This window comes from Neopelma chrysocephalum, unplaced genomic scaffold (genome assembly GCF_003984885.1).
Source record: "Neopelma chrysocephalum unplaced genomic scaffold, ASM398488v2 Primary Assembly neopelma1_97390, whole genome shotgun sequence".
In the NCBI taxonomy this organism is placed as follows: Eukaryota; Metazoa; Chordata; class Aves; order Passeriformes; family Pipridae; genus Neopelma; species Neopelma chrysocephalum.
Window position 1 is genome coordinate 2,590,643 of NW_020926031.1, and position 25,065 is coordinate 2,615,707.

At 35.3% G+C, this 25,065-nt stretch overlaps 1 protein-coding gene across 1 annotated transcript in view; it reads left to right on the forward strand.

The window, feature by feature from the left end:
• ADGRA1 (adhesion G protein-coupled receptor A1) overlaps positions 1-25,065 on the forward strand; it is a 267,959-nt gene that overhangs the window by 118,376 nt on the left and 124,518 nt on the right. Inside the window, exons 7-8 of the mRNA XM_027672274.1 lie at positions 8,811-9,024; positions 22,037-22,201. Of these exons, the coding sequence (XP_027528075.1) occupies positions 8,811-9,024; positions 22,037-22,201 (379 nt within the window). The remainder of the gene's footprint in view (positions 1-8,810; positions 9,025-22,036; positions 22,202-25,065) is intronic.

Sequence of the window (25,065 nt, forward strand, 5' to 3'; positions counted from 1 at the left end):
ATATTGAAATAGGAATAGTCACATTAGTAACCTTTCACAGGATTAGGTTTTGCAGGATATGGGTAGTGATACAATTAGCAATATTTAGATCCTCTTCCAATTATTTCTGGTTTACAATGTTGGTTCGTTATTTTCTTTAATAACAAAATTTATATAATAACAGAATGCCTATAAATTGAGTAATGTAACTATATTTTGGACCTTTCAAAGATAGATGGGGTAGATTCATTTTCTGCCAGAGCCAAGTGGCCATTTTGTATATCAAAGTTGGTTTCTATCCTATCATTTGGTAGTATAAAACAAACAGTGCTTTAACCTTTTGGTTGCAAATTCTAGATTTCTCATTCTAGCATGATCAGTCTCAAACTGGGGGGGGAAGAATATGTTGCCCTACATTTAATATTAAACATTATTATCTAATTTCTTTAGTGGCAATTTAGAACACTGCTGCAGAGTTGGAGGCACAAAGGTAATAACAGTTAAATCTTGTGAAATAGTAGAAGTATTAAAATGGTCAGTTGAGGATAAATTTTACTACTACGTATTTTCTTGCATCTATGCTCACACATGAAAATCCAGTTCAGCAGAACAGTTCACCCCTGAAATCTTGCTGATTTAAATGCTGGAAATGTACCCAAGTTGTTTTTCTTACCATAGCTTACTCTTACACTACATTAGAGGTTTTTCTACATCATCTTTGACTACTTGTTCCAAAAAGTAATCAAATTAACTGAAGGAAAATTTTGCTAAGATGTAGTGAGAATAGCAGTGAAATGAAGCCTCTGACTGGTCATTCCCAAAAGCTGATTGCTCATGAGTAAAGCAGTGGTAAGACACACAGCCTTGACTGCAACCCTTGGAGTATCCTTTATCCTTGGAGTATTCTTTATTCTTAATATGGTAATATGTACTTTAAAAGACGAGGGTTAAATTTTATACTGGTGATTTCTAGATAAAATTATATAAGCTTCTTTACCAACCCTGTGTTAATATTGTCCAGTTAAAAATATTTATTAGAGTTTGGTGTAATTAATCTGAATTATTCTCATGGGAAAATTCTCTATAAAGCTTCCATCCTAACAACCTCTCTTTTAATTAAGTGGAGTATACCATAGTGATATTTCACATCTTTATAGCACCTTTCATCATGCAGCACTTTCTTTAATGCTTGTATAAAAATGGCTGTTGAAAGCTGCAGTTTCTGACACTGTCAACTGGGCTGAGAGGAGTTTGGAATGGAAGAATTTAATACTTCAACAGAACTGTCACTTGTTCAGCATCTTTTATGATTTTCATATTTCTTTTTTGTTTGGCATTCTGGCAACATAGATGAGTACTTATGCAGCCTGATGGTCTCTGGGCAATTAGGTGCAATCACTGCCACTCTTGGAACTTTCCTGCTATCATCTTTCCATGATCTGAGTGTGCGGTAATGATATGAAAATAAAAAGAAGGTATCTAGGTATATTTAGGGTTTGGAAGGATGAGTGTTACCACTGCACTTCTCAGTTAGATAAAGCTAAACAATATATTTGATGATACCTGTTGGACCTGTTGGACTGGGTCCAGAGGAGAGCCATGAAGATTATTAGGGAGATGGAACACCTTTCCTGTGAGGAAAGGCTGAAGGAGTTCAGGTTGTTCAGCTGCAGAGGAGAAGGCTCTTAGTGCATCCTTTCAGTACCTAAAGAGGGTTTATAAGAAAACTGGGGACAGGCTTTTTAAGTAGGGTCCATAGCAATAGAACGGGGGGTAATGGTTTTAAATTAAAAGAGAGTCTATGTAGGTTAGATTTAAGGAAGAAGTTTTTTACAATGTGGGTGGTGAGACACTGGCAACAGGCTACCCAGAAAGATGTGGATTCCCTATTCCTGGAAACATTCAAGGTCAGGTTGGATGGGGCTCTGAGTAGCCTGATCTAGTCGAATATGTCCCTGCTCATTGCAGTGGGGGGTTGGACAAGATGACCTTTAAAGGTCCCTTCCAACCCAAATCGTTCTATGCTCCTATGATTTTGTAGAGCTAGGTGCTTTACCTTGCCACTGCTTAGCCATTATTATTAACTGCAAGCTCTAATGAGTATGCAAAGCCATGAGCCTGCCAGCTTGCTTGCCATAAGGATAATTTGAGAATCAAAATTAGCTTTCTAACAATGGCTTCTGACTGTTGCCAGTGAGGGAATTTGTGTTGATGAATCTTTCAATACTACAGCTGCCAATATGTCATGGTCTTCATGTTTCGGCATGTGGCAAATAATCGAATGCTCCTAAAATAGACTTCTGGGACAATTTGAGAATAAGACGTTGAAAGGTTGCAGCAATTTTATTTGATAAGAAAGCAATCGGTGATGAAAAAACTATTTGCCCATTCTTTTAAATTCCTTGCCAATGCAAGACAATGCAATCTTTTATTTGTTTAACTAGACCGAAACCTTGAATTTCATATTGTGGAAATTTTTCAAGTAACTGTTACCATTTTACAAATTAAAATATCATTTATATTAGATGCTATTAAATGAAACCTACTACCTCTGTATTTCACTGCCTGTACTTTCCTATTGAGTAAGCCACTGTTATCAACAGTGAATAAGAAAGGGGTTTGCCACTGCTTCCTCTCTTAAAATGGTGGTAATTGACACAACATGCATCAGTCCCTGCAACAGTACAAAAATGATAATTTATTTTCACAGGGCCTTATAAATCTGGGGGAAACTCCTGTAGACAGAGACAGGTTAAATAACTTGGTCATCTACCTGCTGAGTGCTGGATGAAACCTGTATTACTTGGATTTGCTAAAAGTGATGAGATTTGAATTGTACTTTTCCCAGCTCAGACTTTCTTAGTTTCTATGTAGGTATATATTGTTTTAATTAAATAAATCAGATAAGTTATAGGATCCAAGTGAATCTCAGTGACTCGTCCAAGGCTTTAATTGTAGCTCATCTCAGCATATATGCACTGAATTTAATCTTCTCTTTTGTAGATATTGAGTATCTTTATGAGATTAGCTAACCCAGGTAACTGAAGCACCAGTAGCAGTGGACTGTGACAACCTGGGCTCATTGTACTTCTAACTTATGAGAAATCCTACATTTACTACTGCTTATCTCCTTTGATGGCTTTATAGAAGTTTGCAGGAGTAAAATGCAATACAGAATTTGCAACTTTGAGTAAAACAGGATACGTGTCAGAAGTCTTGCTCTTTGATTAGTGGCTACCATTTCAGTGTAGCATTTAGCATTACAAAAGAAACGTAACCCCAAAGTTTCATTAGGATACGCTGCAAAGAAAACCCAAAAAACCAAATCTACTTGATGTTCCTGTCTGAAAAGCATGTATGAAAGTGAAAGGGACTGATAAAATGGTGTGGAATATGCCTTGCCCTGTCAGCATTGTGAAGCTTGTGGAAATAAGAAGCTGTTATACAAACAGAAGCTCCACTTTTTCTGCAGTGACTGGAAAATGGATATGATACAAAGCTTTCTTGTCCCAAGCCCAAAAGACTTATCTTATTTTGCTGTGTTTAATACATGTTGGCATCTGTATTTTCTTGATATTATGTTGAAATTGGAGCCAGGCATAGCTTTTATTAAAACTGAAGCTTGGCCCCAGTTCTGTGTTCATTCTTGACTTCCTTGGCATATGGTGCTGTCTGTGACCTTCTACACCAAACCCTTAGTTACTGCCAGCAAATTTTGCAATACAGGAATTGGCATTGGTGTACTGGCACCTCCCCTTCTTGGCAGAGCTGGCCTTCAGAGCAATCCAGATCACTCTCGTTTCTTCAGTTCCATTCAGTAAATACCAACAGATATAATTTGCAGTGTCAGCAATTCAGATTTTTAACTAATGTTTTTCAATTTGTTTTTCCTCATTTTCATTTGTCCTTTTTCTTGGACTGGTTCCTTTGCTTTGTCCTCACTTCCAGCTTTCCCCCACTGTGCTTTCCATGCACATTTCTTTCCTACTGAGACTGTATACAAATATTAGAGCTCTAACTCACACTTTTGTCAGCAGGATGTGCTGCACTCTGTGGGCACGCTCAGTTCAAATAAAAAGCCCATTGGCAATACAATAAATCAAGTGATTAAAAAGAAGCAAAATGCCAACACTCTCGCTGTAGCAAACAGAATTTTCTAACAGAAGTTAATGCTGTATCCTAAGACATGAGCAGTGTAATACTGAACTGATCTGTGGGCAGCCTGGAGAAACCTGTGGATTTTCCCATTTCTGGTTATGTGAAAACTTTTGATTTCAAACAAAGCCAGTTAATGAGGACCAGAGAATGTATGGCAGAAAACTGTGTTTATGGTAAACTGAACAGCAGAATGTGCTAATGTAGTAACCAGGTTTATGCCCTCAGAGCTGTAGAGTTGTGCTACTCAGGTTATAGGTTGTGCAGCAGGAAATGCAGCAAAGGTCGCTGGAGGTAGGATATTGTTTCTCCAGTTCCTTGTGCTTATCATGGTGGCCAATGACCAACCAATTTTCTGTGGTGTTTAGAGAATCTATTGCATGGGCCAGCTTTTGTGCTTACAGATTTGCTTTTGATCATTCACCCAGAAGACAGTAGTGTCATTACAAGTGCCAACAGTCTAAATAATATTGTACCTAAAAATGTAACTAAAATACGGGTAGAAATGCATTTTATGTTATGATTTTTTACCAGCATTTTTGTTCCGTGTGTATTAAGTAACAGCAACATTTCCTGCATATTTTTCTCCCTTCCAACTTTTAAAACAAAAAAGAAGGACAAAATTGGATGTGAAATTAAAATACTTTTAAAATCTCAAAACTGAATTGTAAAGAAAAGACAGGAAATATTTAATGTGTGTACATACGTGTGAGACAAATTGTTTTATAAATATGTTAAAGACGTGTGTTGGAACATTTCCTTAGAACTTCAGTGCACCTTGATTTTTTTTTATTTTAACTAATCATTGTCAAAATAATTTCTGTTTTCTTTTTCAACATATTGGGGCTCTGCATGAATTAAAATATGCAGGGATATACTTTCTGTATAGGAAAGGACTCTGAAGTGATATTCTAATTCAGTGGTATTTGTGTTACCTGATTCCTCCACTGCATATCCTCAGTATTCTAGTCTGGAGCTAATCTGAAATACAGGACTAGATTGCATAAAGGGTCTGGCCTTCAGTCAACAAAACCCTTTTCTGCTGAGAAGTGAAAGATAACGAAAAAGATGTAATTACTGTAATGATGGGTTAGACCTTTAGATTCATGCTGCAATCAGTGATTCCTGTGATGCTCTGCTGCAATCATGGTTTAGCGCTGACTGGAAAGACAAGACAGGTAAAGACTGTGAAACACTCCATCAGCTCTTGATCTAAATGTCTGTAGGAGAGTCAAACGTCTCATTTGCAGATGGTGGTGCTGGCTTGAAACTTGAGGGCAGCAGAGTGGATTGTCTTGGAAGGAGCATCATGGAATATTTTTAAGTGTGTAAAAAAATAAAGAAAATCCCCATAAATTACTCCCTCTCCTCTCAACATACAATAGCAAACTTTTTAATCTTATGAGGCTGTTTTGTCTGCCATACACACAAGCACAAATATGAGCATCAGACCTTATATATATTTAGTAATAAAATTTTAGTAATCCCAATTTAGTCCTTAGTAATCCCATAATCAAAGAAAAAATTTCTATTGTGAAGAGGTAGGCTTGCCAGAGACATTAAATTTCAAGTGCTGTCAAATCAATGCCAAAATCATTCCAAATACTTACAGAATTTCTTACTTCTTACTTTAGTCTTGAAGACAAGCTTGAAAATGTGTGTACAGCATTTATAAATACTTTTAGTTTTATTCTGAATTTGAAAGACTGTTGGATTACGGATTTAAAATAAGTATTTCCAGCTGATGCTGATGGAACTATACAATCATTTTATAGCCATTCAGGATAAAGGGTGTTGGCCCTAATCCTGGACCTCTTATTGATGCAATTAATCTTCATATCTGTGAGGTGTGTCACAGAAGTTAACTGGAACTTTTGCATGAGTAATAGTTGCAGAACCAGCCTTGGTCATTTAAATCATGATTATCCCTGGAAAACAACTGAAGATTAGCTCTGGTATTAATTTTTTGTGTGGACATCACAGAGATTAAAAGCAGATGTTTTCCAGAAGTACTTAAGTGTATCTTCCATGGTCTACAAATGTCATAATTCATAGAAACTTTACTAGTTTTAATTTGAAAATTAGTTTTCAGCATTATCTGTCAATTTGATCAACCCAACCATGTACATTCTCAATGCTGGTCAGGAGGATATCCTAGCATAATGGTAAACCAAAAGTATGTTTAATTAATTTTGCATCTTTATTTGTACTTAGAAGGATTTGTAAAGAGATAGGAAGTGAGTACACTGTTGATATGACTGATCTCAATCAAGGGATCATTTTTTTTACATGCTGCAGTAAAAAAAGGTTTTCATTTACTTCTGATCATTAATTGACAAAATCTGTACAGAACACTGCCACTTCATTTCTGGGTTTGGTGATCCTTAAGGCTAGCAATGGAAGGGATACTGGTAGAGCCTTAGAGACCCACGCTAAAGGCAGAGATAAATTCAGTGATGGTGTTACACGACATCCATGTGCTGGGCAAGTTATTTAGCTTGACTTACAGATATTGATACTCTGGTTCACACTTTTACGACTTCATAGCCTCATGACACAACGTGTCACTTACTGCATGACCAAAACCATTTGACTAGATACAACATCCCCAGTTAAAAATTACTGTATTCATGAAAAATATTTTGTTTCTGTGAGTAGTGTATATTGCTGTTGTGCTTGTGACAGTGTGTTTAATTTTTCTGTTTTGGTAATCATGCCATTAATTTATGGCTAAATTTGCACTCCATTTCTTTTCCTTAATTTCATAATTGACTTTGTAATGCAACACAAAAATTGCAGCTTTTTGGAGAGAGAGATTCTCTCCATCTTCTAGTTAAAAGCCTTTAATATAAATGACCAAGACCAAGGCTGCCGCTATTATGGCTTGCAGTCTGGATAGGCATAGTATTTGTTATGGGCAATGGAGGATATTGAGGAGAAAGTTTAAGGAAGATAAAATGGTTAGCAGTGAAATGGAAAAAAAAAAGTACTTGTCAGAAAAATAGATGTTTTGGATAGTTACTAGTGGTGCAAATGTGGAAGGGTGACCTTTCATCTGACAACCCTGTAGGATGGATTGATATTAATGATGAGAGGCCTTTAAATGAAAACAGAAGAGAAATAAGGAAGAAGAACTGGCTTTAAAATTCTCTTTCCTCATCAAGATAGAATGATAACCAAGGTGCAAGACTGCAGGCATTTTGTCTAAGATGAGATTGCGGTAGTGAAGTTAAGAAGTGACCCAGGCTCAGTTAATTGTTTTGATGTTGAAGGCTGAGGTGAAAAGGTTGTGTTGTAGGAACTGTTGTGCAGGATGTTCATGGTAATGTGTTCATCAGTCATGTTTGTAAGTCTTCAGTATTTTCATTACCCTTAGGATTCTGTGCAATGATAACAAAGTAGCAGCGGTACCAATTTTCTTCTCCTGCCTAAGAAGACTATATCAGAAAAAAGAAAATAAGGTTTTCCTTTATTCCTTATTATCCCAAAGAAGATTATCATCTTTCTCTAGATGCAGAGCCTCTATTTTTGTTATTCTTTTCCTAAAATGCCCTTTTTCAATTTTCTGTTACGAATTTAAAGAAATAGCAGGAATCTCATCATATATAGAAAATATTTTACAGAAGTTGTCTTAAGGTAGCTTTGGGATCTAGAAATAAAAATGGAAGAAAACATATGCTATCTAGAGAATCAATCTCTAGAGAGACTGTAGGATTGAAGAAATTAACCTTCAATCCCTGTCAAATCTCTGAAATTAGCAGACTTTCATCAGGGCCAAAAATGCATATACCTTCCAAATTTACAATGCTATTTATTTTTCAGTTGTGTTTAGGCATTTGGGTTTGTGATTATGGCAGCTGGTTTTTTGTAGTAGTCTGCTTAGAATATGCAATATTCTCATTATTGGGGCATTTCTTAGGGAAAGGCAGGAGAGATAAAATTATTTAAAAAAAGATGGTAAAATGCATTCCACTTTTAAAAGGTAAAAAGAGCTATTTAGATAAATATTTAATGTTAAGGAATTATGTAGAGAGTAAAGATGACTTGTGGAATAGGCAGAAGGAGCAGGGAAATGAAAAATCATAGGGACAGTTGAACTTTAGGGGAAAGTTTAACTTTTATTAGTCTTATTATTATCCAAATCTCAGGTATTGGGATTTATTTAGGCTCTCTAGACAGTTGAGTTTCATTCTGGAGCAGAGTAGGCTTTTCATCTACTGACACTAAAGGGGTCTTATAAATATTAACTGTACCTATATTAATAGCTGTATTTTTTCTTTAATTGGAAGACTAATTTTTTTTTATTCTGTTGACTTGTATAGTAAAGCATCCTGCCTTGAGAAGGAGGCTGGGTTGGAGCATCTCAAAAGATCCCTTCCAACCTCAACCATTCTGTGAACTGTTGGGTGAAACCCATTTTCTGTAGATATTCTAGTAATCCTGTAATTGTCTGGACTCACACCAGTGAAAGAAATGTCATCTCTAGAATTCACAACACAGTGGGTAGTGGGTAGTTTGTGGTCTTGTGGTCATATCTTTTATATTAGCATTTTAATGTGTTTATCTAAGAAGCTACAATTGTATACAGTCATTTCACTTTACAATATTTGTAAGAATTCGCGGTGACTTTTTTTTTCCTATTTTTGATTTTTTTTGTTTGTTTGTTTTCCCTGCAGCTGGGCCTCTGGAACTTCCTCTTTTTGAGCTGATCCCATCACAAAGACAAGTGGTTTTTCATGGAGACCGCCTGCCATTTCAGTGCACTGCAACATACGTTGACAATACCACCCAAGTTCATTGGTACCATGCTGGTCGCCTGGTCGAAACAGATGAAGAGAGTGGCATATTTGTGGAGGACAGCATCATTCATGACTGCTGCTTAATTACACGGTAACATATACCCCTTGCAATAGTCAGACTTGTAGGCAAGGTGAGCAGATTCAACACTTGCAATAAGCCTCATAAAAACGTGCATCAGGAGTTGTTCTGTTTGAAGCAATTCAATTGCACACTTGAATCTGAGCATACGGAGGTAGAGATTTTTCGTGGCTATGATTGGCTGTGGTTCCAAATTGTACATTTTGTGTCTAAGTATTCAGATTTGATCAGATATGTGTTTGAACCAATAAAAACAGTTTCTTACACAGTAAACTATGAGAAGAAACTGAACTTAGAATAGTATCATTTGAGAGCGACTCACAGCCAAACTGCTGCTTCCTGACACCATCTAGAAGTTTGAATTGTGATCTACCTGTGAAGAACTATCAATTTAAAAGGCTTGGATTAGTTTTTGTAGGTTCCAATATACTAGATCCTATAGTCTTTAGTTAGGTAATCTCATATTTGTTTCTTATTAAATATTTCTCAGTTTTCTGTGGCTTTTACCATCTGTGTGCCTTGGTGTGCTTGAGAGACACAGAGATCTACAGACACATTTGCTGATGTGAAAAGTGCAAGAGGAACGAAGTAGAATAGGCTTCTATAAAAGAAGTAAAACCTAATATTTGGCAATGACTGTATCGTTCCAGTTTTGCTTCAGTTTTGCCTTTTAAATCTTATTCAATAAATTATTACAGATTTCATGTTTATTTTTGGTTTTCATCATAGAGTATTGGCTTGTCAGTAAAAGCTGTTAAGTTGTTGCACACATCCTTTTGTTCTCTGCCAATTTCCATCAGTGATCAAGAAAGAGAGTCTGATTCTGTGTCTATGTTCTGCCTTTCTCTTTGTAGAAGATGGAGTGAAAATAGCTATGCTAATTAGCTCTGGATAATCATTAACATCTTTTCACTCAACCAGTTTCTATTAATATAATTGACCTGAAATGCTTCTTGAACTATCAAATAAAAGTTATGGAGTCAAATTAATTCCTCTCCACTGGGGTCTTTTGGCTATATTAATTTTGTCTACTCACTGATTATTTGACCCCTTTTGGAGTCCTATAGATCTAGAGGCACAGATCTGACCTATTCTCACAGCTCCTGGCTTTCTTCTAATATCAATGTGTATGGCTTTAGCCATAATTAAAAGAACTATTAGACCAATTAGTATAGTAATGCCAAGTGCATGAGCTATTATATAATTGCCAAGTCACTTAAATTAAACGTGTTCTTCCTATTGCCATTATATCAAAATTAAAAGACATGCTGTTAATCACCTCATTATATTTTTCAACTGAATTATATTTTGCAGTATATAAGCAATTTGTAGAGCATAATAATAAACTGAAATAAATTGTCCAGAATTGTTTTCAAAATAGTTTTTCCTTTTTAAAAGGCTAGTTTGGAAGTACCTTGACTGAACTTTACCTTACATTACCAATGTTTTTATCAGACTGTAAAATAAAAATCATTGTCTACCATAGCAATATTTTAATAAGAATGCTTGATCTCCTACCTACCTTGTTTACTGTGCCATTTAGTAGGTGACCTTAATGCTTATGGTGCAGTATGCACTTGGAATGTGAAATATGCACATTTAGAAAGAATGTTTTCTAAATAGATCATCACATGTTATAGACTGGAAAAATACTTCTACTTGTCCAAGTCAAATATTTTTTGAATTAAAATCAAAATCTTCAAACAACTATTTAAGAGCGTGCAACATTTTAATTTCTCATTTATTTGCACTGTACGTTTCACTTCAAAAGATAAAAGGGCATCAACGCTGCATTTACTGTAGAGCATGATCCTTATCCAGTCAAAAATGCTAATATCCAAGCAGTTGTGCCTCTGCCTTGATAAAGGCACTGATCAAAATTAACTTATTAAAGGCATGAGAGACACGTAGTTTTGAAACTACTCTTAAAAACCATACTATTTTAAAGTAAATTATTTTTTTAATATAAAGACATGTATTGTCTCTTCATGTTAAAAATGAGAAGATGTTGGCCGGGTTGTAACTGTAAAAACTGTCTTCAGAATTTCTTAATTTTAATCCCATCTTTATGACCTAATTTATATAATTTTTATTATAATAATTAAAATAATGTGTAAAGCATGCTTATTACATGTTACAATAGTATGTATTAGTATGCTTGTTACGTGCTATTACACACTAATTTGTGACAGTTCTTAAGGCTAAATCATAGTTGTCCAAGGCACTGTGAAAAATCAGACAGACTGTACCTTTAGGTTATCAAATGTTAAATATAGGATTTGGACTAAAAAAAAAAAGGTAACTTAAAATCAATTCTTACAGTGTCATATTTTGCCTTTGTTTACCTAGTCTTTACAGCAAATGTCCACTGTCTGTGGCTTTCTGTAATTGCACTAAAGGACAGGCTTTGGCCTCTGCTACTTAGCAATTTAAAGATTTCTGAAGCTGGTTTTGAACAAAGAGGTGTAGTCATGTTCCAAAAGCTGCTTATTCAAACATTTTTAGGTGGTTATTTTATTGGGGAGTTCCAGATATTTCTGGACGTGGATTTACAACACAAATATCATACTAAACCCTTTTGTTTTATTAACTGGCACAGGAGAAGGATAAAATATCCAAATGTGTATTTTTTGTCTCCTATGATAAAGCAGAATAAGCTAAAATAAATGTTTTTGTTACAATAATTAAACTAAAGTTTTGAACTGTATTCCATTCTGTGACATTTTTCTTGGCAAAGAGTATTCCCTTATAGGAGATCTTGAGAAGGTGTTTTTAATTCTGCTGCTAGCTTGAATTTACCATTTCTTGCCAATGATAATAATATTTGATTTTGCTGGTGTTTAATTTTCTGTCATTATGCCTGTGTATAAATGTCATAGTCATACATGAAAATATACATATGATGTGGGACTAATTTCCTATAATTTGTGAATGGATCTAGCTGAAATTGTTACTAGTGCTTCCATGAAGGCAGCCTAATTTCCTTAGCCTCGAATACTAGATTATCAGTTTGATCACAATAAGCAGCAATTCCAACTTAGCATATTGTACGATTCTATGATATCACTGGAACCACAAAGAAGGAAGGTTATGTAGGATTCCCAGCAGCACAGCATCTTTCCCAGCTTCCCCACTGTTCCCTTTCAGTGTTTGGAGAAGTTAGCAGGACAGTTATAGAATATTAAACTAAAACAGGAAAATATTTTAGTTTTATGAACCAAGCAACTCTGCAGTGGTAGAGAGACTTTAATTTTCAGGAAGTTTCTTATTTACCACATACACTATAATGACAGTTTTGAAGTCTTTTTAGCTCTATTCTGTAAATACTTGTATAGAGTGTTTAAGAGTGCTTATGCCACTGCCAGCTGTAATAGCTGCTCTGGGACCATTACACTTCAACAAGTGCTCCTTCTGAAAGCGTTAAACTATGCAGAAAGTTAAGAACCCATAAAAAGGAGTGCTACAACTGGAGAAACTAACATGCTCACAACTAAACTTAGAATAGCAGGTGCTAGTATGAAAAGTTGTTTTCAGATGTTATTTTTGTTATGTATATATAGTTGCCACTGGATATACAGACTATTAGGAGTGAATCTTGATCCCCCCAAAATCATGTTTTTCTATTAGTCTATCCTATTTCAGTCTTCTGAAAGAGATATATGATTATGTGAAAATCCCAAAAATGTGCAAAAGAAAGGAAGAATTTCAGATCATCATCCATTTGTAATAGAGAAGAAATTAGGAAAAAAAATAAAAAAGAAATTAACTGTTGTGGGTTAAAAATTTTAATCATAGTTTGCATTATCTAAAGGGGAAGTTGAGTCCAATTAATAATTTTTAACTGTTTGAAATTATCACTGTAGCTATTAGTAAAGAATTTGGAATTTGGTGGAGACAGTTTCACTAAAAGAATAAGGATTGTTTAAGATATGATTAGAGAAAGGAAATTGATTCCAGCAGTAGACAAGTGGTATTGCGGCAAGTTTTAGATCCAGGCATACATTCCTTACAAGAAAGAACAAAAGGCTCCCAGAACTTATGGGAGAAAGGAAGAAATTCTAGGCATATTTTTTGTGGAAAGCATTCAAATGATTCCTGAACTTTCTTAACAGCTTGTGGCAGGGATACATCTGGAAAAGACATGAAGCAAGCAGTAGTGATTTGGACTGGCATTAGGTTAAGAACAGTCTGAAAATCACTAATAAGTATGATGGTAGGTTGGATACGTAATTGGAAGTTCAGATACGTGTTGGTAGGTTGGATACACAATTATCAGTTCAGATATGTACCAGATCATGGCAGAATACTGGAGATTCACTTTGCAGAAAATTAACAAAAATAAATGTTAAACCAGATCCAAATAACCGATCAAATAATTGATTCGGAAATGCAGATATTTTATAATCACTTTGTATTCTGATGTCTTGAGTATTTGAAGGTGAGCAGCTTAGGGTCATACTGAGAAGCCCAGGGAAATAAGCAGAAACTGGTTAGTGCTGGTGTTTTTGGTTCATCTAGTTGGCTCTGTTTGACCCTTAGTTGTTGAGCAGTTAGGAAAGAAATGAAGCAAAATAATGATTTAAATTGTAAATCGATATTTCTGTATTATTTTGACACCACTTTAAACCCTGTAGTCAATGGTCTACAGCTTACTTCAGGCACTGGAGGCAGATAAAGACTAGTGACAAATGCATCTTCACCAGCAAGGTTCTCATATATCAGACAGGAAGATAATATTTTAAATTATTGCAGAATATTATGAAATGCTCAGGCTAGCAGCTTCATTATGTGAGATTAAGAGTACCTTCATGTGAATTAATTCGGAAGAATAATTAAATTTAGGCCTTTTCTCTAAAAATATTTCAATTACCTGAATAAAACTCAATGACAGTTTTACCACTAATCAGTTCAGGGAATAATTTAAAATGTAACCTGTGGAAAAGTGTCCTAATGTGATGAAAAGCAAAAGCAGCAGTCTATCATTAAAGTAATAGACCACTATTTAAGAATTGTGCTGTGTCATGAAAACTGTAGGCCTAATTTGGGTAGCTGCTTATTGAAACTTGATTGAAAAATAGATATTTTCAAAGGAAATCAGTATTTTTGGCTGATAGAATTAAAATACTCTAGAAAAGTAGTAAGTCAGAACTGTAAAAACATTTTGATGGAATCCTTGAACTACTTTAAAAGAATATCCTCTCTTTGGTGTTGAGACCAGATTAAGAAAATGCCTTGCACGAAATTTCAGTCACTTCTATCTCTGCATATATCCTGCAGCTATGTGTGGGTCCATCCAGCCACACCACTGAAATGTTCAGTAGTAAGAACAAAACTTTGCATTTTATACCCTACAAGGGAGAATCAGAGGGTTTTGCTTTCACTTTTTAGGGCCAGAATGATTTTAATGTGGCCTTTCAAACAGATGCAGCTATACAGCTGAGGAGATGTTGCACTGCAGCAGCAGTTTGGAGTGAATATCTCGGGACTGGCTTTTTTTTAAGGTACTTTTCCTGTCAACATCAATGTTAGGTGTATTTATATATTTTCTCTCAGTCCAGGTAGTAATTTGTAAACTTGTGCATCAGCTGTTATTATCAGAGCATTTATTACTTATGTCCAGCATCTGATGCACTCCTTCTACCAGGTTAATCACCTTAAATATTGCTAAAACAAACCATTTCTTCAAAGCAAAACATGTTAGAAATATTAAAACAGTAACTGAATTATTTTCATTTTTCACATCTTTCAGTCTGTTCAACATGGAGAAGATATTGTAGACCATATTCCTTAGGAAGCTTTTTTACTTCATTATTCATGCTGGAATTCCGTGAAAATAGGTCTCAGACCCTCCCCTTTTTTGTCCCTGCAGGATAAAAAAAGCTCCTATATTTAATTGTTTATGGTATTGTGATTGAATGGCTCCTGGCCATCACAAAATATAATTTACACTGTTGGAGATACACTATAGACTGAGAAAGAGTTAGAGATTGTTCCTGAAGTTCTTATGTAGGAAACTGCTATGTCTTGCCTTCTTTTTAGATCTTTCCAAATTACTTGCAAGTCACCAAATAAAACAGGTCGATATTCTAACCCTAATATACCAACCAGTCCATAAAGTATTCATTAGATAATTAATTTCTCCATTTGTGGTATCCTCACTGAGTAGGGAGAGTGGGAAATTCTGTCAAAGTAATATGCATTTGATAAATAATTTGAAATTGTAAAATTAATGTAGTTGGTTTTTGGTTTGTTTTCTTTTGTGTGTTGTTTGGGGGTTTTGCGAGAATTGTTTTGGGTTTTTCCTGGTCCCAGTGGCATGTAATCAAATAATCAAGAATTGTCATAAGCAGATTAACACTTCTGAATCATCTGGGAAATATTTTACTTTAAAAGCTTTTTATGCAATTTTGGCTATTGGTCTGATTGTCATAGTGTTATTTTTGTCTAAGAATCTCTGATAGATAGTGTAGAGATCACAGGAGTTATGCTAATGAAATAAAGCTTCCTCTGGATATAACATTGCAGCATACAGACTACTTAAGGGCAGATGAAAGGCATACAGCAGGTGTGGCACCATTTCCCCAGAAGGCTGCAGTTGTACACGTCCTGCAGCCAAGCAGTTTACTGGTAGAACAAAATTAATAACAATAAACACATCCGAGCATCCCTACACTTTTCAGACAACTGATACACAAAGTACTTAAATAAGCCCTGGCCCAGGTGTACTCTCTTCAGATAGCTTTATATCACTGTGCTACCACAGACCTGCCAGCTGTCTGAAGATTTCTCCAGCGAGAGAAAGATTTGAGTGCTCTGGAGCCGTTGATACTTTTTTTTTTCTCTCCCCACCTTATGTTCTCAGCTAGCTAGACTGGCACGTATTTACTCTAGGACTGTGGGAGTATGAAGATAAATGCAAACATCTTTATGTACACCTTTCAATGCAGCACAGTAGCTGATAGTCTGTCTCTACCTGGCAAACTCAGTGAGTGAGAAGATGATCATACAACAAACCAAACCTGTTGCAGTATGCTGTAGAGCTGTCTAGTTTTCTGATGTAGTTTCTGAATATGATTTGGTAGAGTCACTCTAATATTATTAGCATTTTTTTCTCCATTTTATGAAACAAATTAATGACCTATATGTAGGTCACAGGTTCTTTGATATCCACCTATAGAAAACACATTTCACTGTTGACTGTTGGGCAGCAAATGAGTATTAGCCTGTGACAGTATTTTTGAACATTTGCATTTCCCTGTCAAAATATTGCTACTAAAAGTAGGTCCATTCCAACACATCTTGGTTCTAGCATGTGAACAAATTAAATTATAGATAAATTATAGGAAAAGTATGTTATAGCACTCTGTGTTTCTTGGGTACCTACAGATGGTATTAAATAGTAAGTTATACCTTGTTTTTATATTCAATCAGAAGAAACAAAATCATGTGCATTGAGTTGCCAATGTGTATGAGAAATTGATTTCACTTGAAAATATTTCCTAGGCATCTAGCATAAAACGAGTACCACCTTTCATCTTCCTTTTCTCTTGCCATTGCCTAGACACAGGTTTACTTTAAAGGCCATCAGCCTTCCAAAGCTGTTTCTTTCATGAGTAAATAACTAATTTTGTCAGAGAGATCAGACTAGCAATTTGAGTTCAGGCAAGTGCCTTGATTTACAGATTCTCCCTTCATTTTCCATGTTTTAACCTTATATACCCTGTGAAAGGCTGTATTCCAAGCAGCAGTGTACTCTGGAGACCAACACTCATTTTTTAAATTGTGTGTTAGTATTAATAATTTAAGGTGGTATGGGTTTGATGCATGGTTTGCAGACCTTCTGCCTGAACTGTAGAAGCACATTAGCTATTTATCTTTTTTTAAGAAGAATATGAGAAAACCTAAATTTTATCTCTATTTATAAAGTAATTAATTTTCATTTTCCTGCAAGTCTTCCCAAGTCTTAGAGAAACTTAAGTCAGACTTTGAAGTGTTTCTTGTGGGAAGCCAATCAAAATATGGTGTTAAAGTCTCCTCTTTAGTCGTTACGCTGTTTCCTGGCATGCAAATGACTGCTGGGGCATGCAGTAAATGTCGCTGTGGTATTACTTCAGGACATGGTTGAGGAACTCTGCATAATGAGACCTACTTCTGATTGTCTAATTAGTTATGCATAACTGTAGCAATGCAAAACTATGCCTCAAATAGAAATCTATTGTCATAGGTTACTTGATTACATGAGTTTGGCTTCCACTTGTATTATGGTTCCTCTCTTTGTAATGACAAATGCCACAGACTTCTATTGAATATTATAGCAATTTTTTCATGAAAGTGCATCAGCTGTACATTTTAATTAATTTTTCAATATGTTAGTCATCACATTTAAAAAAGGAATCCTATCATGCATGAAATTTCCCAGTACAAAAGAGAATCATGTATATTCTCTTTCTTCCTTTCAATATTTTTACTGAGAAGGTCAGTATAATTTCAAAGGAGATATTGAGAAAAGCCTGTTAGTCATCCTTTTCTCATCAGGCAGCAATCTTCGTATTCAGTTTGCCTTTCACCATCTCATGAATGTCTGCCTTCATTTTATCATCATAGAGTATCATAAAATTGTTAAGGTTTGAAAAAACCTCTAGGATCATTGAGTCCAAGTGTTAACCTTGCACCACAGTGTTCATCACTAAACCAAATCCCCAAATGCCACATGCACATGCCATTTGAACATTTCCTGGAATGGTGGTTCCACCACTTTCCTGGACAGCCAGTTCCAATGCCTGACTGCCCTTTGTGAAGAAATTTTGCCTAATATCTAATCGAAACCTCCCCTCTGGTGCAACTTGAGGCCATTTCCTCTCATTCTGAAGGTCAAAAATTTCCACAGAAAGTAGCAACTGTCACACCATGGAGGAGTGGGATGTGATTGCTGATGTGGAGGGGGTAGGAACTCTTGTTCACTTATACTCCATCCTTAGGAAAGCTGCATAGTAGAGGCAAGATTGTTTCATTTGCGGCTTAATGTTTATTATCTTCTGTGACATAGGATAAACAAGAAAAGATTACAGCAAAGAGCTGTCCTCTCTTAATTCTGTTGTTATCTTGTCAGGCTCCTAAACCAGAAAGTCCTACCATGTTTTCAGTTTACAGGAGAGTTCTTGCCTTTTACCAAGACTTGTTGCCATTGCCAAGAGATCTTTGCCACTGCCGAGACTTGAAATATGTAACTGACCTACTAGAACACTTTATGAAGAGTTTTAAAATTCTATACCCAAGAAAGGGTACCCTTTCCTCCTGCTCTGCCAGGACTGTGAAGTCGAAGTCTTCAAGGATTGTAAGTGGAGAAAATGTTAAAGGATCAAGTTGACTGCTCTTTTTAAGTATTAAAACACTTTTAAAAAAAAAAATTTAGTTCCCCAAATTCTCCAGAGGTATAAGATCAATTTATCATTTGTCATATCCAGATGGTGAGTAAATGAAGAGTTTCACCACTGGGCTCACTACCCAAAATATTCCGAGAGGAATATAAATGAATGCATCATTTACAGTGGCCAGATGGTAATTCAGAAGACAGTTTCATGATCTATTCATTGTACAGCTTCTTCTATATTGCATAAACCCATTCTGGCTTATTTTTTATAACCATCTAAAGAAAGGGCAATAGAAGATTAAAAGTTGGATGTGAGGACTTAGTCATCATTTTAGATAATTTGAACCAATGTTCAAGTATTGCATTTCTATCAGAAACACTGATGTATCACTAAATATTTGTCTGTGAAACTGGGAAACTTTATCTAATGACAGGAGATCTATTAGGCAGTAGATAAGTTCACATCAGAACACATTTCAGTAATTTAAATAAATGGAAAATGTACCCTTTGTATTTATATATCTTCATATTGATTACTTGTAACATTTATCGTATGCTTAAGTATTGTATTTACCTAATAATCACCATGGTTCCCAATTTTATCAAATTCGTGTTGTTAACAATGATTATAGATATTTTATAGAAAATATATCAAAATATCAATACATGTATGTTATATTCACTTGGGAAGTCTCCAGATTTGGATGATACAAGTGAATATTTGTATTGTTTCAGTGAAAAAATGTTACGTATAATTGTCTTTATAAGCTTTAGGAACTTAATCTTTCTTAACTGTCTGTAAAGATGATGTGAGGTTGTGACATGTGAAATATAAGATTTAATTAAAACATTGTTATAAACTGCCTAATTTCATTTAAGTATTTCAACCTGAATGTGAAAAGATATATTAAGAATTAACTAAGAGGCTGCTGTTACTGAGCTATTCACCTGAGGCTTCTTAAGAGAACAGTTACTTCTTTTGACATTAAAATATTGAGCTACTCTGTTGGAGAATAGCTAGTAATGATTTTTCTGTATTTTTAGCAATAAAAACATGTTAGAATTCATTGTAAAAATGAAATGAGCGATTTCAAAGTACTTGGAGCTCAAAGCCATCAGTGTGAGATTTTTAAAGTTACTATTTAACAATAAATTTCATTGAACATCTGGAGAACGACGCAAAAATTCTGAAGCAATTTAACTTAAATCAGAGACTATTTACCATGGTTTACTTGTTTTCTGAGGACCCAGATAATGATCCTATAGTAAGTACTTGAGAAAGTAACCTTTTCTTGTATATATTTTTCAAAGAGAAAATTGCATATGCAGCTGTCTAATCACTTCCTACCTTGATTGTTGTCTACTTTCATGTGTATCAGAAGTAGTCTATACACTTGGAGATTAGATTCAATCCTTTCTTCTAGCCAAGTTAATAAAAGTGCGTGTAAAATATACAAAGGTCTACAGTGAAAAATGATAACAATTTCAGAGAAGTTTAAAAGAGCAAAGTTAGAAAAAAAAATATTATGTGTATATCTTTCAAAATGTCAAGCTCTACACAAACTCCCAAAGGTCACAAGTAGAATTTTTAAGATTTTATTTTAAATACAAATTTGAAATAAATTTATTAACTTTTAATTCTGTCCTTCAGTTTTTATAATGTACCTTCTCCCTCTTTCTGACTCTACTGCATTTCTTCCCACATAATTTCTAATTATCTAAACTACAAGGCATATTCAAAGATGAGCCATTTCTGTAAAGCAAAGTAAATATTTCAGATAATTGCTACCTTTTTTCCTCTCCCAACTACTTTGAAAAGCTGTACTTTCTTTAAAATTGTAGTAAAATTTATTTCTACCCAATGGCAGATTTAAGATATAATGTGTTACCTTCTTAAAATGTAGTAGTTAACATTATTTTTTGTCTATGCTATCTATAGAGGTAGAGTAATTGGATAAAATTGTAGTCCTGATGAAGTCAATTGAAAAACTAAACTTTGTTGATTTTGTTAAGGCCTGTGATACATCCATTAGATGATGGAAAACTTCTTGGCAGATTAAAAACACATAGAAAATACTTACCAGAACAGATCTAGACAATTTGAAAAGTGAAATTATTTCCTTCTTCTCTTATTATATATAGAATGTTTAGCTTAGGCTTTTAAATATTGGTGTGGTGCAGTCATGCACAATATTTGTATTGGCCAAGTCCAAGGTCCTGCATGGAGGTTGCACCAACCCCAAGCATGAATACAGGCTGGGTGGAAAATGGATTGACTGCAGTCCTGCAGGGAAGGACTTGGGGGTGTTGGTTGATGCGAAGCACAACATGACCTGGCAATGTGCACTTGCAGCCCAGAAAGCCAACTGTGTCCTGGGCTGCATCCAAAGGAGTGTGGGCAGCAGGTTGGGGGAGGTGATTCTTCCCCTCTGTTCTCTTGAGACCCCTCCTGGACTGCTGCTTTCAGTTCTGCGACCCCCAACATAAGGATACGGACCTGTCGGAGTGAGTTCAGAGCAGGGCCATGAAGATACTCAAAGAATTGGAGTACCTCTCCTATGGAGACAGGTTAGGAGAGTAGGGTTTGTTCAGCCTTGAGAAGAAAAGACTCCAGGGAGACTTCAGAGCACCTTCCAGTATCTAAAGGGGACCTAAAAGAAAGCTGGAGAGGGACTGTTTCCAAGGGTGTGTAGCGACAGGGCAAGGGGAAATGGCTTTAAACTGAAAAAAGGCTAGGTTTAGTTTGCATATTAGGAAAAAATTCTTCACTCTAAGGGTGGTGAGACACTGGAACAAGTTGCTTGGAGAAACTGTGGATGCCCCATACCTGGAAGTGTTCAAGGCCAGGTTGGATGGGGCTCTGAGCAACCTGGTCTAGTGGAAGGTGTCCCTGACCATGGCAGGGGGTTTGGAACTAGATGGTATTTAAGGTCCCTTTCAACCCAAACCATTCTATGATTGCAAGAATAGCCAGAAAGGATATATACAGTTAACTTGTCTAACATTTATTATAAAGAATTAATGAAACCTTTTAAACCTTGATTTATTGATATTAATAACTACATTTCATATTTGGTGGGGCAACAGTATGAAAGAAGTTCATGAGTTGTGGAAGTACTGAAAGAAATATCAGCATTTGCCTCATCTCATTTTGCATTCAGCAATAAAATTATATACGACTTCCAAAGTCGATGGCTATTCTCAAAAACTTTCCCAAGCTACCACAGGAGTAGCAGTGTCTGCTATTGAAATGCCACAGGAGCTGCAGTCACAACGGAAGGGAAGCATTCTCCGTGGGCTGGTTGTGTGGCCAACTTCAAATGCATTTCTGACTTCCAAGTGCTTGATTAGGCAACAAATCCAGCATTTTATAATATCTGGGGAGAGGAGAATGGGCATTGATAAATGACAGATATTCTTTTGTAGTGGTTTGTGATTTATGTTATAGCCTGTTACAATCTGAGTAGTCAATACAAATTGGTGCTGCTAAGAGCTCAATACCAATCACTTACATACTGTCTGTCCCTCTAATAACAGAGCAAAACCCATTTTTATATTGTCATAGAAAATCTCTGAAAAATTAATTTCAGAAAACCAATGACTTGATACCTGTGTAATTAAATATATACAATAACGGCTCTTTTATTTTTATAGTGAACTTATCCTATCAAGTATTGATGTTGATGCAACTGGAAATTGGGAGTGTCTAGTCAACAATTCCTATGGAAATAGCACTAAACAAGTAGAAATTGTGGTACTTGAAACAGCTGCACCCTACTGCCCTGCAGAAAGAGTTATTAACAACAAGGGAGATTTCAGGTATGACTTTCTGGTTTGGGAGTATGTTTCATGTAAGTGCAGACCATATTCATGTTTACATGATACTTCAGTGTCAGTTATGAAGATGTCACTTATTTTAGTTGTCATTTTTATGTAATAAAATGGGAGGAGCACTGTATGATTTTTATGGGAAATGGGAGCTGGTGCTTCAAGAGCAGCAGTGGTTTGTGAAAGTCAGAGAATCTTCTAATTCCTCAGTATGCAATTATGAAAAATTTCAAGAAAATGACGCAAATAAGAGAGGGTTCAAAATTGTTCTTCATCTTTGTAGAATATGATAACACTGCATTAAAGTATTAGAAGATTAAATCTTCAGTACTTTTTACTTCAGTACTCTGTTCCAGTTCTGATGGTTTTGTTCAGCTGAGATTAGAGGTAATAAATGACATGAAACTTAGTAAAATATTTCACTGAAGGGACTCAAAATAGCAAGTAAAAATACTTAGTAAAGCAAATAGATTGTCTGAGGTGAGCCTAAGGACACACACCAATATATCACATGCTTACAAAATACATCCATCCTGCTATCTGAATCTTGGAGTCTACAAAATTTTGTGAGCTAAATTTAGTGTTTGCCTTATCTTTACTTTTATCTACATATGCTGGTGGAGCTTTTTAAAATTTTAATCCTTCTAATTTGAAGAAAAAGTTAAGGTTTCTGTGGAATTTGGTATTGTTTTCAGTTAGCTCTAAATACTCCAATGATATGCAGAAAGCTCTTAAACAAAACATAATTAACTGCTTGACAATAAGACTGATGTATGATGGCATTCCCATTGAGAAATCAAGACGGTAATTTGTTACCAAGTGAATTATAATAAGAATTCAGCTTGAATAGTTAATGAAAGGAAAAGTAGATGAGAAAGGAAGCTTCTCTTAAACACCAGAATGTTCTGCAAATATGTCTGACCTGAAAGCCTCTCTTTATTTTTAGGTTACCTTTAAAACTTTCCTGAAGGCTTTTTATTACTGTTTCTTGTGTTTGAATAGAAATAAAGGATTGCATTGAAAAGAGTTTAAAAAACCTACTCACATAATCTGTTTTCTCTTTTTCACAAAACTCTATTATGTGTTAACCTCAGTTCCATCGAGTTTACCTCTTTTGCTGAGGCAAAATGGCTGAGCAATACATGTATATGGATTAAAATGCATTAGAGATCTTTGACAATCTTAGCTATAGATTTTTTTGTCATCACAAAAACTGCCATTGTGTTTTCTCATAGCGGATGTGCTTAAATATATTTTAATTAGATCTTTTAAAATATATGTGCTTCCTATCAGATAACACATACTGAGTCTTTTAGGTGGCAACTAATAAAGTTGATGTTCTTGCCATAAAATGACATCCTTTTCTCCATAATTAAATTTATATAAATTCTACAGGCTGCACAAACTAACACCAGGGGCATTTTTGTCATTTTATATAAATGGAAAGAACAGGAGTGGACATTTCTCTACCTATTGATCATCTTTCTAAAAATCCATATAAATTTATTTTTTAAATGTGCATCAAAAGGAGGCTGAGTCCACAGGTTCTCTTGGCATGTGAGGGAATGAATTTAAAATTGTAGAGAGCTTGTCAGGCTTAAACTCAGCATTAGCACTTGAAATTGTTCTAAAGGTTTATCCTCAGAGATGGAGCTATCACACCAGCAATTTTTCTTACAAAGGTCTTTGAAGTTTTGGTAGCATAACAAGTATGTAAGTAGAAAGAGCTGAACCACAAAAGCAAAGATAAAAAGAACAGTTCTTTTATTGCGCAAAAAAAAGGGAAAAAGAATCAACTGTTAGGGAAGTGTGGCTATTTCAGTTGTCCAACCTAGGTGGTATTTATAATTGCATAACTGCAGTAAGAATTAGGCACTGTGAGTCGGAATGAACTGGCCTTTTTTACTGAGAGGTTTTCTCTGTGATAGTGATATTTTACTCTTTGTGGTTTGTTTGTTTTCTAGCACACTGTAACCTTATTCTGAAATGCAAATGGTAATGTTGTTGTATGCTATCATTCCTATTCATAAAGGAATATACGAGATAATGCTAGTTTCAGGATTATCTCTTTAGTTTTACTTTTTAGGTAAGCTGCCACTCAGTGTGGCCCAATTGCATTAATGCAAATGTTTTACTAAAAATAATATTTCAGCCCAGAGGCAAAAAGGCCTCTATATTACTATACTCTGTACTACTTTACACATTTTTAGTTTTTGGGAAAGCTCCTTTTGTATTTCATTTGGCATCAACTGTTTTTACATCAAAAATTGAATTATTTCAGTGGCAGTTGTGGCAAATAAAAGTTTTTTTTTCCTTAGCTTTTCTTTGAAACGAGGAAAACCTACGTAGCCCAAACCTATCAGTATATTAGGTAACAATATACAAATGAACCTACATTGTATAACTAAGAAGAGCTAATACATATGTTTGAGCAAAGTTTGATTGTCAGGTTGTGGCTTCATTGACAGGCAGAATATTTTTGTGATTGATTGGGTTCAGTCATTACATCAGTGCAATTAAGGAACCATATCCTTTCCAGACTTGCTGACTCGCTGATGATACACTTATGGTTTTCTTTGATTTCTCCCAATTACCTGATCCTGTTCTGTCCATACTAGGTTGTAAATTACAGTAGATTTGGTACCTATACAAACAGATCCGGTTGTGCCATTCTAGAGAATGCAGCAGATATATAGAGAGAGTGTATTGTATAATAGATCCATCAGCTAAATAGAACAACTCTGGCTACTCTTGATTTAGTTTGTTTTCAAAACTGTTTTAGAATCGCAGTATGTAAATCACTATACCTAAATAGCTGATTTTTGAGGGCTAGTTTCTTCCTCCTCTGTGACCAT